General features: G+C 37.8%; 1 protein-coding gene across 3 annotated transcripts in view; it reads right to left on the bottom strand.

Annotated features, from left to right (window-relative positions):
* Positions 1-13,831, bottom strand: part of LOC118808146 (phosphoinositide 3-kinase regulatory subunit 6) — a 45,429-nt gene extending 31,598 nt beyond the window's left edge. Inside the window, exons 1-4 of one of the 3 annotated variants that reach the window (XM_036570611.1) lie at positions 13,713-13,831; positions 11,848-11,992; positions 3,283-3,393; positions 2,106-2,192 (exon numbers count right to left, since the gene is read on the bottom strand). In XM_036570611.1, the coding sequence (XP_036426504.1) occupies positions 2,106-2,192; positions 3,283-3,295 (100 nt within the window). In that variant the 5' untranslated portion in view covers positions 3,296-3,393; positions 11,848-11,992; positions 13,713-13,831. Of the gene's footprint in view, positions 1-2,105; positions 2,193-3,282; positions 3,394-6,674; positions 6,826-11,847; positions 12,089-13,712 lie in introns of those variants that run through there. The other 2 variants (XM_036570610.1, XM_036570609.1) reach the window with 2 other exon arrangements.
* Positions 13,832-14,077: the final 246 nt, after the last annotated feature.

Raw genomic sequence — 14,077 nt, 5'->3', positions numbered from 1 at the left:
CATATCAGAAGATAAATAATGTTTATATCCCATTCCGTCAAGCACATGTTTGGTTTCAGCATCGCTCCAAAACTTTTTGCTGCCGCAGCAATGCTGCTACTTATTTCCAGTCTGGTTTCACACATGTGCAAACTGGGAAGAGAAGACTCTGAGAATCCGAGTAGGAGTTTATATGCACTGAGAAATCTGATACTGAGCTAAAATCCAGCTCTCCTTATCGAATTTCCTAATCAGATTTCTAGATTCGAGTGTGCTGTTTACATGACCATTTGAATCAGATAACTGAAGAAATCCGATTATGATCAGATTATTAAGTCCATGTAAACGCACTCAGTGTATCAGATGTTGCCGTGGCATTTAGAACACTGGTTACATTCCTGCTTTGGTGAAAAAATAATAATAATAATGGCACAAGAAACCTAAATTTAAAAATTCATCCCACACATATTAAATCGCTTTTGTTTACCTTACTGTTGCATTAATTTCACAGCTGAAATTGTTGCTGAATCAAAAGTTTGATGCTTTAAATTTTTTTACTACAGTTTTAAACACTTATTTAAACTTATTTAACTTATTTACTTATTTAAACACATATATTACAAAATATGACATCAAGTCAAATAAACAGGGCCAAAAATGAGAAACAGTTAATGTTTAAACATGCTAGAATTGATAAAAGGGGAAATGTGATACGTTGAATAAGTGTTCAAAACTTTAGTAAATAATTAAAAGCATCAAACTTTTGATTCAGCAACAATTTTAACTGTGAAATAACTACATCAGTAATATACACAAAAGCGATTTAATATATGTGGGGTGAACTTCTGAATGTACATTTCTTGTGCCATTATTTAAATTTATTTTTCACTGAAACAGGAACATAACCGTTACATTGATACAGTTGAAGTCCCAGCAATAAAGTTATTCTATATTCTATTCTAATCTGAAACTTCACAATCATAAGAGAGAAAACTGTTTTTGTCTCTTTGATTTTTTAGGGAATAACAAGCATCGATGGTATGTGAAAAAGGACAACACACACACACACACACAGACTAACTTTCTGATTCTGATACTGCTCGGCCTCGCAGAAGTCTAGGAAGTAATTTTCCAGCCTTTATGGGAAACCTATTACTGGAGACACACATTGTCCAGTTCCTGTAAGCATGTAAGCTCGGTTACAAAACAAACTTTTACTGGCAGGTGCAGAATGTAACAGGTGCTCGGCAACTAAGACGCTGTGTCTCTAAATATAGCTCAGAGCCTGTGTCAACTCCTGCAGCACAGATTCCACGATCCTAAGCAGTGACAGCAGTGTGTAAACACAGTGGTGTTTTCACACTCACTGCTCCTCAGCGAAGCGTCACTAAAGCGTATGTAAACATGGTGAGATTGCATATTTCAGATAATGATTAGATAAGTAAATGTAAGCACACATCAGGTGAGTGCAGGCTGCAGGTGAGTAAATAGTTCAGGTCATCAAGCTCTCTAGATAAATGTACACTAAAGCATTCTACAGCTATGTGCGTACTGCAGGTAAGAGAGAGCTCTAGGGCAGAGGTTCCCAGTACCAGTCCTGATGATGGAACACTATGTATGTCTTTGTGCTTTGTCTCATCCAGCACACCTGATTCAACTTGTTAACCAATCAACAAACACCTTGTTGGCTGGGTCAGGTGTGAAGCATAGAGAAACCACAAACATGTGCAGAGCAAACTGTCACCAAAACTTGGATTGGGAACCTCTGCTTTAGGGAAATGTACTGTAAAGTATACCACAGGTGAGTGCAAACTTCAGGTAAGAATCAACTTTGGATAAATCTACGCTAAAGTCTTCTATAGGTGAGTACATACTTCAAGTAAGAATGATCTCTAGATAAATGTACACTAAAGTATTCTACAGGTGAGTTCACACTTCAGGTAAGAATGAACTCTAGGAAAATGTATAGTAAAGTGTTCCACAGGTGAGTTCATGCCACAGGTGAGTTCACACTTCAGGTAAGAATGAACTCTAGGAAAATGCATAGTAAAGTGTTCTACAGGTGAGGGCGGAGGCGTGCACTCTAGATAAATGTTTCCTAAAATGTTTCCAGGTGAGCGCCTCACCTTTGTTGATCACAGGGTGTAGAGAATCCAGCTCCCTCAAAATGGCCTGCAGGCTTCGGTAGATTTCCGACTCGAGCGCTGCGAATTCTGAAAATGTAAACAGTGGGATAGTGTTTAAGGATTTGCCGGCTAACAATGTGTCAGGTTTTTCAGGTTTGCAGCTTAAATACTCAACCAGCTCTCAATCACTCTCCTCTGTTCTGTCCCTGTACACACACACACACACACACACACACACACACACACACACATACTGGTGTGGAAAAGACTGGTCAGCTTCACGGTGGTGCATCAAGCAGAAAAATTTTAAGACCTGGAAATTATTGTACACCGCATGCTGACGTTTGGAGACTCCTAGATTTAACCCCTTAAAAACTCAGGCTTATTACATACTAAGGCTTGTTATTCAGTAACTACATGGGCTTCAATGCAAACTGGCTGAGCTATTCTTAGATTATAGAAGAGCGTAATAAAACTTTGGGCCATTTAAGGGATTAACCCAATTTTTCCTGACACGACATTCCCAAGGTAAAAGGAATACTGTTCCCACATACTTTGGGCCAATATGTAAAATACTTCCTGGTATTTGGGGGTCCCATATTGGCAGTGCTGGCTAACTGCTAACTCACTTGCCATTGCAGTGCTGATGTTTGGTTTAACAGTAAAGTCTCTGTTCTAGTTTGGTGATGCTCTCTTCCTCACAGTAACTAAGATCTTACTTATCTCCTCTTCAATCTAAAAAATGAGGAACAGTCACTCTTTACACCAAACTCTTGGGAAACTGGGTGAGTTTTCAGATTTACAAATATGCTACAGCATTGTGTTGCTATGTGGTTGCTATGGTATCCCAGGTGGTTTGCTAGGGTGTTGTTAGGAGGCTGATATGGTATCCCAGGTGGTTTACTAGGGTGTTGTTAGGCAGTTGCTATGTGCAATTACTAAAAATCTGAAGTCAAGACACAGTTTATAGAGTCACATAATCATGTAATAACTTTCTGTGAGGGAGCTGTTAGAGGTGGACGCCTGGTTCCTATCACCACCACTGTGAACAATTCTGACTGCATAAGTTTCTCTAGAATGGAGTCTTCTACACCAAACCTGACTCTGTTTATAATTATGAAGAATTCAGATGTTGGTGTGTGTGCATGGCAAAGCTAACAGGACGGTGTGTTTTTACCTGGTGAATCCATACTGGCACAGCCGGGGCAGCAGCTACAGTGTACCCACAATGCCCTGGGACAGGCTAGGTCCAGTGGGCATGATATCGATGTCACGGCCAAAATTCACCCTGATGGATACACAGAGCAGGAGATGGTCATGCATGCATTCAGAAACAAATACAAACACCAAAAAGTTGGGAGTGTTTGTGAAATGCAAATAAAAACAGAGTGATTTCAAAATCTACATTGACCTGTATCTAAACAAAAACAGTACAAAGACAAGATGTTTGATATTTTATTTTATCAGATTCATTGTTCAATAAATGCAGTAATTTACCTCAATAAAATCATTAATTTATCCTCAATAAATGCAGTAATTTACCTCAATAAATGCAGTAATTTATCCTCAATAAATGCAGTAATTTACCTCAATAAAATCATTGATTTATCCTCAATAAATGCAGTAATTTACCTCAATAAAATCATTAATTTATCCTCAATAAATGCATTAATTTATCCTCAATAAATGCAGTAATTTACCTCAATAAATGCATTAATTTACCTCAGTAAACACATTAATTTTCCTCAATAAATGCATTAATTTATTCTCAATAAATGCAGTCATTTATCCTCCATAAATACAGTAATTTACCACAATACAAGCATTAATTTATTCTCAATAAATGTAGTAATTAACCTCAGTAAATGCATTAATTTATCCTCAAAAAATTAATTAGTTTATCCTCAATAAATGCATTAATTTATCCTCCATAAATACAATAATTTACCACAATAAAATCATTAATATATTCTCAAAACATTAATTAGTTTACTCTCAATAAATGTAGTAATTTATCTGAATTAATGCATTAATTTATCCTCAATAAATGCAGTAATTTATCCTCAATAAATTCATTAGTTTATTCTCAATAAATGCAGTAATTTACCTCAATGAATGCAGTAAGTTACCTCAATAAAAGCATTAATTTACCTCAATGAACATATTAATTTTCCTCAGTAAATGCTTTAATTTATCCTCAATAAATGCAGTAATTTACCTCAATGAATGCAGTAAGTTACCTCAATAAAAGCATTAATTTACCTCAATGAACATATTAATTTTCCTCAGTAAATGCTTTAATTTATCCTCAATAAATGCAGTAATTTACCTCAATGAATGCAGTAAGTTACCTCAATAAAAGCATTAATTTACCTCAATGAACATATTAATTTTCCTCAGTAAATGCTTTAATTTATCCTCAATAAATGCAGTAATTTACCACAATAAATGCAATAATTTATTCATAATAAATGCAGTAATTTACCACAATAAACACATTAATTTACCTTAATAAAAGCATTAATTTACCTCAATAAACACATTAATTTTCCTCAATAAATGCATTAATTTATTCTCAATAAATGAAGTAATTTACCTCAATAAATGCATTAATTTATCCTCAATAAATTAATCAGTTTATTCATAATAAATGCAGTAATTTACCACAATAAACACATTAATTTACCTCAATAAATGCATTTATTTGCTTCAATAAATGCTCCATAAACAACAAACCCCTCAAACTTTCTCTTGGAGGTGTTTAATGAGCAGCTAACGAGCACTAAACAGAGCAGCTGTTGAACACGTCTCACTGGCTGATCTAACACCGTGTTCCGAACCACACACTTCTGTACTTCACCTACTACACTAATGAGAGCACTTCTAATGGGATATTCGCTATTTTTGCACACTACTTAGTGAGCTAGTATGCGGTTTGGGATGGGCGCGAGTAACGCAGGGTTTAAACTTTAGCTTTCATTTGTCATCACCACAGCAACAAATTCAAATCAAGTCAATACACTCAAATATGTCAATTAATATGCTTTAAGAATTTGATTTAAAAAGATGTTTCTTTTGTTGTCTTTGCTGGATCAGTTATGGCTTCATCTCATAACAGACACAGCACTGCAGAATGAACCTGATGATGTTACCATATGGCAGCAGCGCGATTGTGATGTCAGTGGAGTACTATCAGTTGGTTGCATGTCCTCGCTGGCATGACTGATTCTGCTGAGTGGAACCCAAATTTCTCTTCTATAAAGTGCTATTGGTTGAATTATACTGTCGAACAATTTGGACCAAATTCATATAGGAATTTTAATTTTGTGGAAGTTCTTTCTGACAGCAAATAGAGCTCAATTTTTTTTCTTCACAATTACAGCCAAACGAAATCTTTCTGATGCGAAGATGGTGAGTCTGAGGTAAGTATAATTTAGCGCATGCTGAGGGGTGTCCTGAACTCTGGGTTTCTTTGTTTGTCTTTTCAAACTGACAGGCAGGGCCCAGGTAGCGAAACAGCAGGAGTTCAACCTCCATATCATAAAGCAGGAGAGCAGGAGCTGCACACTGTTCCAGCTGTGGCACTAACTCCTTAATGCAGATGTTGAACAGTGTTGGACTGTACTTCTGTTGCCAGTATTCACTACACACTTGTTTTCTGTTTACATTTGTTTTTTAAACTTTACCCCCAACAGCACTGTGGAGGACTCTATAACAGAGCACTTCATCCACTTCACAATCACATGCTTTTTGAAATCAGTGAAACATGATTTTGATGAACATATTTGTCAATTAAGGTGTGTAGAGTGTAAATGTGATCACTGTATCTCTCTCTATATCTCCACATCTCTCTCTCTCTAATTCAATTCCTCTCTCTGTATCTCTCTCTGTATCTCTTTCTCTACTATCTCTCTGTATCTCTCTCTGTATGTCTCTCTTTAGCTCTGTATCTCTATCTCTGTAATTCAATTCAATTAATCTCTCTATATCTCTCTATGTGTATCTCTGTATCTCTCTCTGTATCTCTCTCTCTATCTCTCTGTACCTCTCTCTACTATCTCTCTGTATCTCTCTCTCCTATCTCTGTAACTCCCTCTCTACTTTCTCTCTGTATCTCTCTCTCTCTCTCTCTCTCTCTCTCTCTCTCTCTCTCTCTCTCTCCATCCTACACTCAGGTGTTCTTTCCTCTGGTGGTGAGAGGAGAGGAAACTTTATCGTGTGTCATCTCTCCGTCTCTGACTGTAGCTCGTAACACTCCTCCACTCACACACACACACACACACACACACACTCTCTTACAAACTCCACTCACACACACACACACATACCACGGTTCAGAAAATCTTCCTGTGAGAAACTCAAATGTGCTGCAAACACAGAATCATCCACAGCTCAGAGAAGACAGAGCTGAAAACTGAAACTAACTGAGCCACTGACCAGCCAACTGAACCAACACACTTCCCATAGCCACACAGTCACACACACACACACACACACACACATACACACTGATTAAAACACACTGCGCTGGAGCCAGACAGATTAACAGAAACAGATCAGTTCTCTTACCTGGCTCACTGCTCTGGGCTGCATTAGTGCACATGGACACGGCTGAGAGACACCGAGAGGCACAGAGAGAGAAAGAGAGCGGGCTGCACTGAGTAACAACTTCCTCTATTTAATACACTCACACAGCCTCTGTGAGTCAAAACTAAGAGAGAGAGTAAGGGAGGAGGAGGGAGGAGGAGCCGGCGAAGAGAGAGAGAAAGAGAGAGAGAGAGAGAATATGATGTGATGAGAGGATGTATATGATAAAATGAAACCTTAACTAAGAGCCCAGATGCTGTGTGTAACTGTTGACTGTGCAGATTTACAGATGAAGTTCTAATGTACTCAAACACAGATCTGTGCAGTAAAGAAAACCAGATCAAAGATGAGAAGTAAAACACACACATATGCAGTCATATGGATTACATAACTGTAAACATCCTATAGAACAACTGTACAGATGTCTTACTGTACAATCCAGCTGCAGGAATGACTGACTGAGGGAGCAGGAGTCAGATACACTACACTCTTAAAAAAGATGGTTCTTCAAGAGTTCTCATGAGCACTCAAAGAACCATCTGCATGAGTAAATGGTTCTCTGCATGGTGAAATGGTTCTTCAGATTGATCGAGAGAGAAACAGTGAGTAAGACAGATATATATATGTGTGTGTGTGTGTGTGTGTGTGTGTATATATATATAAAAAATATATATTTTATATATATATATACACACACACACACACACACACACACACACACAGACACACATATATATATATAACTATATATATATATAGTGTTATATATATATAACACTATAATATTGTAATTATAACAATTTCTGTGCTTATGATTTCTGTTAGTTCTTTTTATCTTATTTAATTTTTATTATTGTTTTGGCTGTTTATTGTTATTGTTGTAATGCTTTAGCAATTCTGTACTTCACAGTCATGCTAATAAAGCTGGTCTGAATTGAACTGAAAAATTGAGGGGGGGCAAAGGGCAGAGGAAAGTTGGGGGGGTGTAGTAGGGAAGGTTGTGTTGGCTGTAAGTGTGAAAGTGTGTGCGTGTATGTAGGCGAGAGAGTGAACAGCAGGTAAAACCTCAGGCTTTAGTTTAGTCTCATCATCTGAGTTTAAGAATGAAACTGATCCTGGATCAGCATCTCACACAGCCACTCACACAGCCACTCCATCAAACCATCAGCACAAAGCAGGGCTGCACGATACGGCTAAAATATAATATCACCATACATAAACACAACACACAATATTAAGCTTTTTAAGCTTATAGTTATTAAGGTTTTGTACACTCAAGTACTATAACTGAACATTTCACCACTTTCCTGAACTTCACACCACCTCTCAAGGTAAAAAGTCAGTGAGTGTGTTTACATGCACTTAATGATCTGATCATTATCAGATTTCTGATTACTGGAGTGGTCATGTAAACAGCATACTCCGATTTCTTAGATCGGATTAAAGGGGAACTCCACTGATTTACCAAAAGTTCCACATAGCTCAATGATTAAGAAGTAAACAAAGTTAATCAGAGAGCTTTGATGTGAAACAGTGAGTTTGTAGAAAAACGTACAAGCCCAGATTTCTTTACAGTGGTGGTGATAGGTTCCTACAATGCATATATAGGCGTTTAATTTATTATTAATATCTAAAATGCCAGTTAGAGGTGGACATCTGGTTCCTATTATCACCACCACTGTGAACAATTCTGACTCGGTAAGTTTCTCTAAAATGGAGCGTTTCATACCAAACCACTCTGTTTATTTGCTACTGATTTAACTATGGAGAAATTTTAAAACATCAGTGGAATTCCCTTTTCGGATCAAGTGAAAACAGAGTGCTGTCCCAGAAACAGCAAGCAGCGTTTAACACAGCACCTGCGAGACGCTACACAAAACTTTTGGAGCAACACTGAAATTGACTACATGCTCGACCAAATGAAGGGTTTAAATATTCCTTAATTTTCTAGATTATGTACATTCACATTTTCTGCTACAGTGACTTGATGTTTAAAAGAAAAGCCACTCATGAAGCTTGAGTTTTACATTACGTTTATGTCACGTCTCATTCTGTGAGTTTATTGGCTGGCTGTAAAACAGAAACCCGATTACTGCCTGACTCAAGTAGACCAAGAGTTTCCCCAATATCTATTTACCCAAGAGCAGTAGTAAGGTTAGTAAGGTGTAAGAATGAGATCCTAATGCGTGGCCAGGACTTAGTACGGTGTGGAAAGAGATCCTAATGTGTCATGGCCACGCATTAGGATCTCATTCCCATGTGTTAATAAGGTGTGGCTACGCATTATTTTTAATTACATGGGATGTGACATCCCATATAATTAAAAGGCTGAAACTTCGCTTTTTGTTACTGAGGTTGGACCCTCAAGGGTACATCTCAGCACCTTTAGTCAGGGAACATAATTGTACCATAATCCAATGAAATTTTATTTTCTAAGTTGTATTGACTCCACACACCCGGTCTCGTCTCCAGGCTCTTTATTTTATTGTTCTGTTTTAAAACATTAGGATATGAAAAGGTACAAATACGTACTTTTTACCTGGAAAAACTTATTTATGGTTGTACCTTTGAGGGAACATTTACACTGTTTGTACCTTGATGAACAAAAAATGTACCTGCACAGAACCTTTATTTATAACAGTGTGGAGAAACACAGAGTCTGACACGTGTCTTTTTGGGGCCCTAAGGGTTAATGCACTCATGTTAGCACACAGTGAGCTCACTATGTTGTCACTGGTTGCAGTGCTCTGCTCATTGACTCTCTCACTCAGTGACAGCAATGCAGATGATAGTGATGTGTGACTGCATTAATATTCCTCCTCGCACAGACTATTGTTTAATCTCATGACCTGCCCTACTGTAACCTCCCTTAACCTCAACGAGCTGCAGCCAGAGTGGGCTTACTGTGAAGCCCCTGATCCGAGAAATAAAAGCCTAAAACAAGCAGCGTCCACAGCGCTGTCTCAGCAGCAACATACCAAACCACAAACTTCCTGTAGAGAGACAGAGAGAGAGAGAGCAAGTGAGTGAGCGGTGGACAGGATCTGATGTGTATCCTGTCTCTCTCTCTATAAACGTGTAGGCGGAACACGTTCGGCTGAGTTATAATTAGCCTCGACCTTAAAAAGAAAAGCAGTGTCCAAAAACAGAGACGCTTCAGCAGCTCAAACACCGTCTGCACCTTTACTGTAACACAGACAGACACGGCAAACCCCTCCACACACCAATTTACCACACCCTGAACCCTCCACACCAGCTGTGGTGCAAGTGCACTCATAGAGTGTAGATCAAAATGCTATAAGCTAAACACCAAAAAAAAAAAGCAACACTTTATTCACAGTTTACATATTGTTAGAAATATGGAAGTGATCATTTTTCTGTTTATTCGCAAAAAACACTGTTTATATCAGTTTAACTAGTGATATTTTGGTTTTTGTTTTTCAAATATGAGGCATTGTGGGTGTCAGTTTCTTTATCTTTTCATTCTCAATGCTGTACAGATTTCTCACTTATCATGAAATCACTTACAGTTCCGTTTATCATCCAAAACATCTTAAGTTTTTACAGTTTCATACAAACTGAACCTTGTAAGAAATTAGTTTCATTATGTGGTGGTGGTGGTGGTGTGTTAGTGTGTGTTGCGCTGGTCTGAGTGGATCAGACCCAGCAGTGCTGACAAAATGGACAATGAGCGTAAAAACAAAGAGGTGGTCATAATGTTACGTGTGTGTGTGTATATACATATATATGTATATATACTGTTTTGTTATCATGTCTAGTGTTTATTGTTTGGTGTGTTTATTATCTGGTAGTTTATTTATTGTTCTGTATATTTACTATTCGGTGAATTTATTGTTCTGTGTGTTTAAGGTTTGGTGTATTTATTGTATACTCTGCACTCCGTTGTGTGTCTGCACTGCGTGTAGTTCTGTGTAATGTGTGTAATGTGTGTAATGTGTGTAGTTCTGTGTAATGTGTGTAGTTATGGGTAATGTGTGTAATGTGTGTAGTTCTGTGTATTGTGTGTAATGTGTGTAGTTCTGTGTATTGTGTGTAGTTCTGTGTAGTTCTGTGTAATGTGTGTAGCTCTGTGTATTGTGTGTAATGTGTGTAGTTCTGTGTAATGTGTGTAATGTGTGTAATGTGTGTAGTTCTGTGTAATGTGTGTAGCTCTGTGTATTGTGTGTAATGTGTGTAGTTCTGTGTAATGTGTGTAATGTGTGTAGTTCTGTGTATTGTGTGTAGTTCTGTGTAATGTGTGTAATGTGTGTAGTTCTGTGTAATGTGTGTAATGCGTGTAGTTCTGTGTAATGTGTGTAGTTCTGTGTATTGTATGTAGTTCTGTGTAATGTGTGTAATGTGTGTAGTTCTGTGTAATGTGTGTAATGTGTGTAGTTCTGTGTAATGTGTGTAGTTCTGTGTAATGTGTGTAATGTGTGTAGTTCTGTGTAATGTGTGTAATGTGTGTAGTTCTGTGTAATGTGCGTAATGTGTGTAGTTCTGTGTGATATGTTGCTGTTGTGTGTTTGAGGCCTAAAGAACCACATTTGGTTATGATATATACAATTACATGTGGAATGACAGTAAAGACCACTTGTTGACTTCTCTACAGCTCTGACACTGCTGGTTAAAATTAAGCGCAGTTGAGGAGACAAGAGCCAAGGAGAAAAGCCAAAGTTATGCATCACTAAGCTGAGCTACCGGAACACGTCTCGCTCTTCTACTCTCATAAAAGGTCATTAAGGTGAACGAAAAACCTACTATTCAAATGTGAACCGTTTATCGAGAGTTAACTGAAAGCATAGGCTGAACATTAATGTTTTTGTTTCAGTCACTGGTTAATCAGTTAATCATCAACATCTCTAATTGTAACATTAAGGCGGAAAAACTATGAGCATGGTGATCTTCAAAGTTCAGAGCCTGCAAAAACTATTTGAGAATAAATAAAAAGAAAAACGGCCAACAGCTGGTAAAAATAAGTGAAATAAATAAATAAATAAATAAATAAATAAATACGGTGCTTCACAGAAACCAGATAAACAACACAAGAGTTACATAATGGCACAGAAATGAGGACACGGAGCAGAAACATGAGCAAAGACAGAGTCAGACTCATCAGGAAGAGAAGAGGGTGAAAGATAAAATTTGACTTTACCATAGTGCACTGACGATGAAGGACCCACCCACAGATGGTCAGTCTTGAGGTCAGTTTCAGTGCTCTCTCTGTTTTAGTCACAGCTCTCGCTCTGCCAGTGCAGCTGCAGACTCTCACACACCTGCTGTTCTCTGCACACACACAGCTTTCAGAGAAAGAGTGATGGTTACTCAGAGACGCCTCACACAGAAGACGTCACTCCTGCTTCAGGAGGAGCTCAGCACGCTTCCCCAAAAGCTTTGAAAAGACCAGGCTTGACCACACTGAGAACATAGAGATTTATAAACTTAACTCCATATGTTCACGCTTAAAAATATGACTCTTCAAGGGTCCTTTAGTAAAGACGGTGGCTCTATTTAGAACCATGATAGAACTGTTTAATGCTTACATGGTTCTCTGCATGGTGAAATGGTTCTTCAGATTGATGGAGAATGGGGTGGTTCTTTATAGCACTAAAAAGGGTTCTGCTATTGTTACAGTGTCAAGCTTGTAAAAAGAGCAGAACCCTTTTAGGTGCTTTATAGAACCATCACATTCTCCATCAGTCTGAAGAACCATTTCACCATGCAGAGAACCATTTAAGCATGCAAAAGGTTTTGTGAGTGTTCATGGTTCCATATAGAACCACCGTCTTTACTAAAGAACCTATGAAGAACATCTTTTTCGAGAGTGAAGGCCACAGCTTCACTGTTTACATTTGTCTCAGATCAAAACGTCTTTCACACATTAAAGGGAAATGCTCCGTTCTAGGGAAACTTAGAGTCAGAATTGTTAACAGTGGTGATGATAGGAACCAGACGTCCACCTCTAAAAGCTCCTTCACATAAAGTTATAACATGAAATTGCTATGAATAAACTGCCTGATCTGAAACATTGTTTTACGACAATTTTGAGAAGATTTTTTTGGCCTAAAATGTATTATTTAATATCCATTCATGATGGATTGATACATGCAAGGTGCTGTGAGGCAAACTACCCCCCAAAGAAAACTTATTATTTCAGATTTTCCACTATTTTCCCAACATCAACATTCCATATAAACTCAGAAGACACGTGTAGGTTCACTGGTGGTTTTGGATAGTAAATAAAATGTCTATATTTGTGTTGTAGTCATGGCGACACCTGGTTCATATAACCACCACTGTAAAGACATCTTAACCATTTTACACCAAACCACTCTGAATCACTCTGATTACATCTCACACACAGAATTATACAGAAAGTATGAAAAACTGGTGGAACTCCCCTTTAGTGTTTGTATATGAGATGTTAAATGTCTTTTGTTCCACATGTTCTTTGAACCTAAGCACAAATCATTCAAATGCATCAAGCAATATGGCACAAACGTGAGTTTGTCTCACTTAATTTAACTTTAAATGGTCATTTTAACAGAGCAACAGAAAATTAAAATAAATACATGTATGAAAAAGTGAAATATAATACAAACAATTTTAATGTCCACTTTCAGATTATCCAGTCTAGAAGTAAACTTGAAGTATTTTAACACCAAAAACTATTCTAACATTACAAAATACATATTTAAAACTCTGTTCTCTGCTTGGCAAACTGATTCTTCAAATTGATGGACAATATGTTGTATATGGTTCTATTGTCACAATGTCAAGCTTGTAGCAATAGCAGGATGTTTTTGATGCTATATAGAACCATTTTCAAAAACAACACATTCTCCATCAATCTGAAGAACCATTTCACCATGCAAAGAACTATTTTAAGCATGCAAATGATTCTGTATAAAACCATTGTCTTTACTAAAGAGCCCTTGAGGAACCATCGTTTTTTAAAATGATACTAAACATAGTTATTAAGATTATGAAAAATATACATTCAATCAGGTGCATCCAAACCTCTGTCTGCAGCTGTTCGTGTCCTGCGGCTGTATTTTACAAACTGCACATATGAAATCTCTCTAAAGCAGCAGCTGTGCAGGGCGAAGGCCACAAATGAGCTCGAAGGTAACCGTCAGCGACTGCAGGAGGAACTGGAGACATGATGTGACGACTTTAGGGGAAGTAAGACGCAGCAGCTGAGTGGCTGAGATGTTGTCTGGGGCAGAGAAGTGACCTTGCGCTTGCTTACTAAGCTCAGCGCTGCCGATACATTTTTTCCGCTGCGAACACAGAGCCAGTCATTCGGCTCACAGCTCACAGGCTCCATTCACTCACTAATGATTATTATTCCACTGCCCGGCCACTTTATCAGAAACCCTTCT

The sequence above is a fragment of the Colossoma macropomum genome, unplaced genomic scaffold (genome assembly GCF_904425465.1).
Source record: "Colossoma macropomum unplaced genomic scaffold, Colossoma_macropomum, whole genome shotgun sequence".
In the NCBI taxonomy this organism is placed as follows: domain Eukaryota; kingdom Metazoa; phylum Chordata; class Actinopteri; order Characiformes; family Serrasalmidae; genus Colossoma; species Colossoma macropomum.
This window is presented reverse-complemented; position numbering and strand designations above follow the sequence as displayed.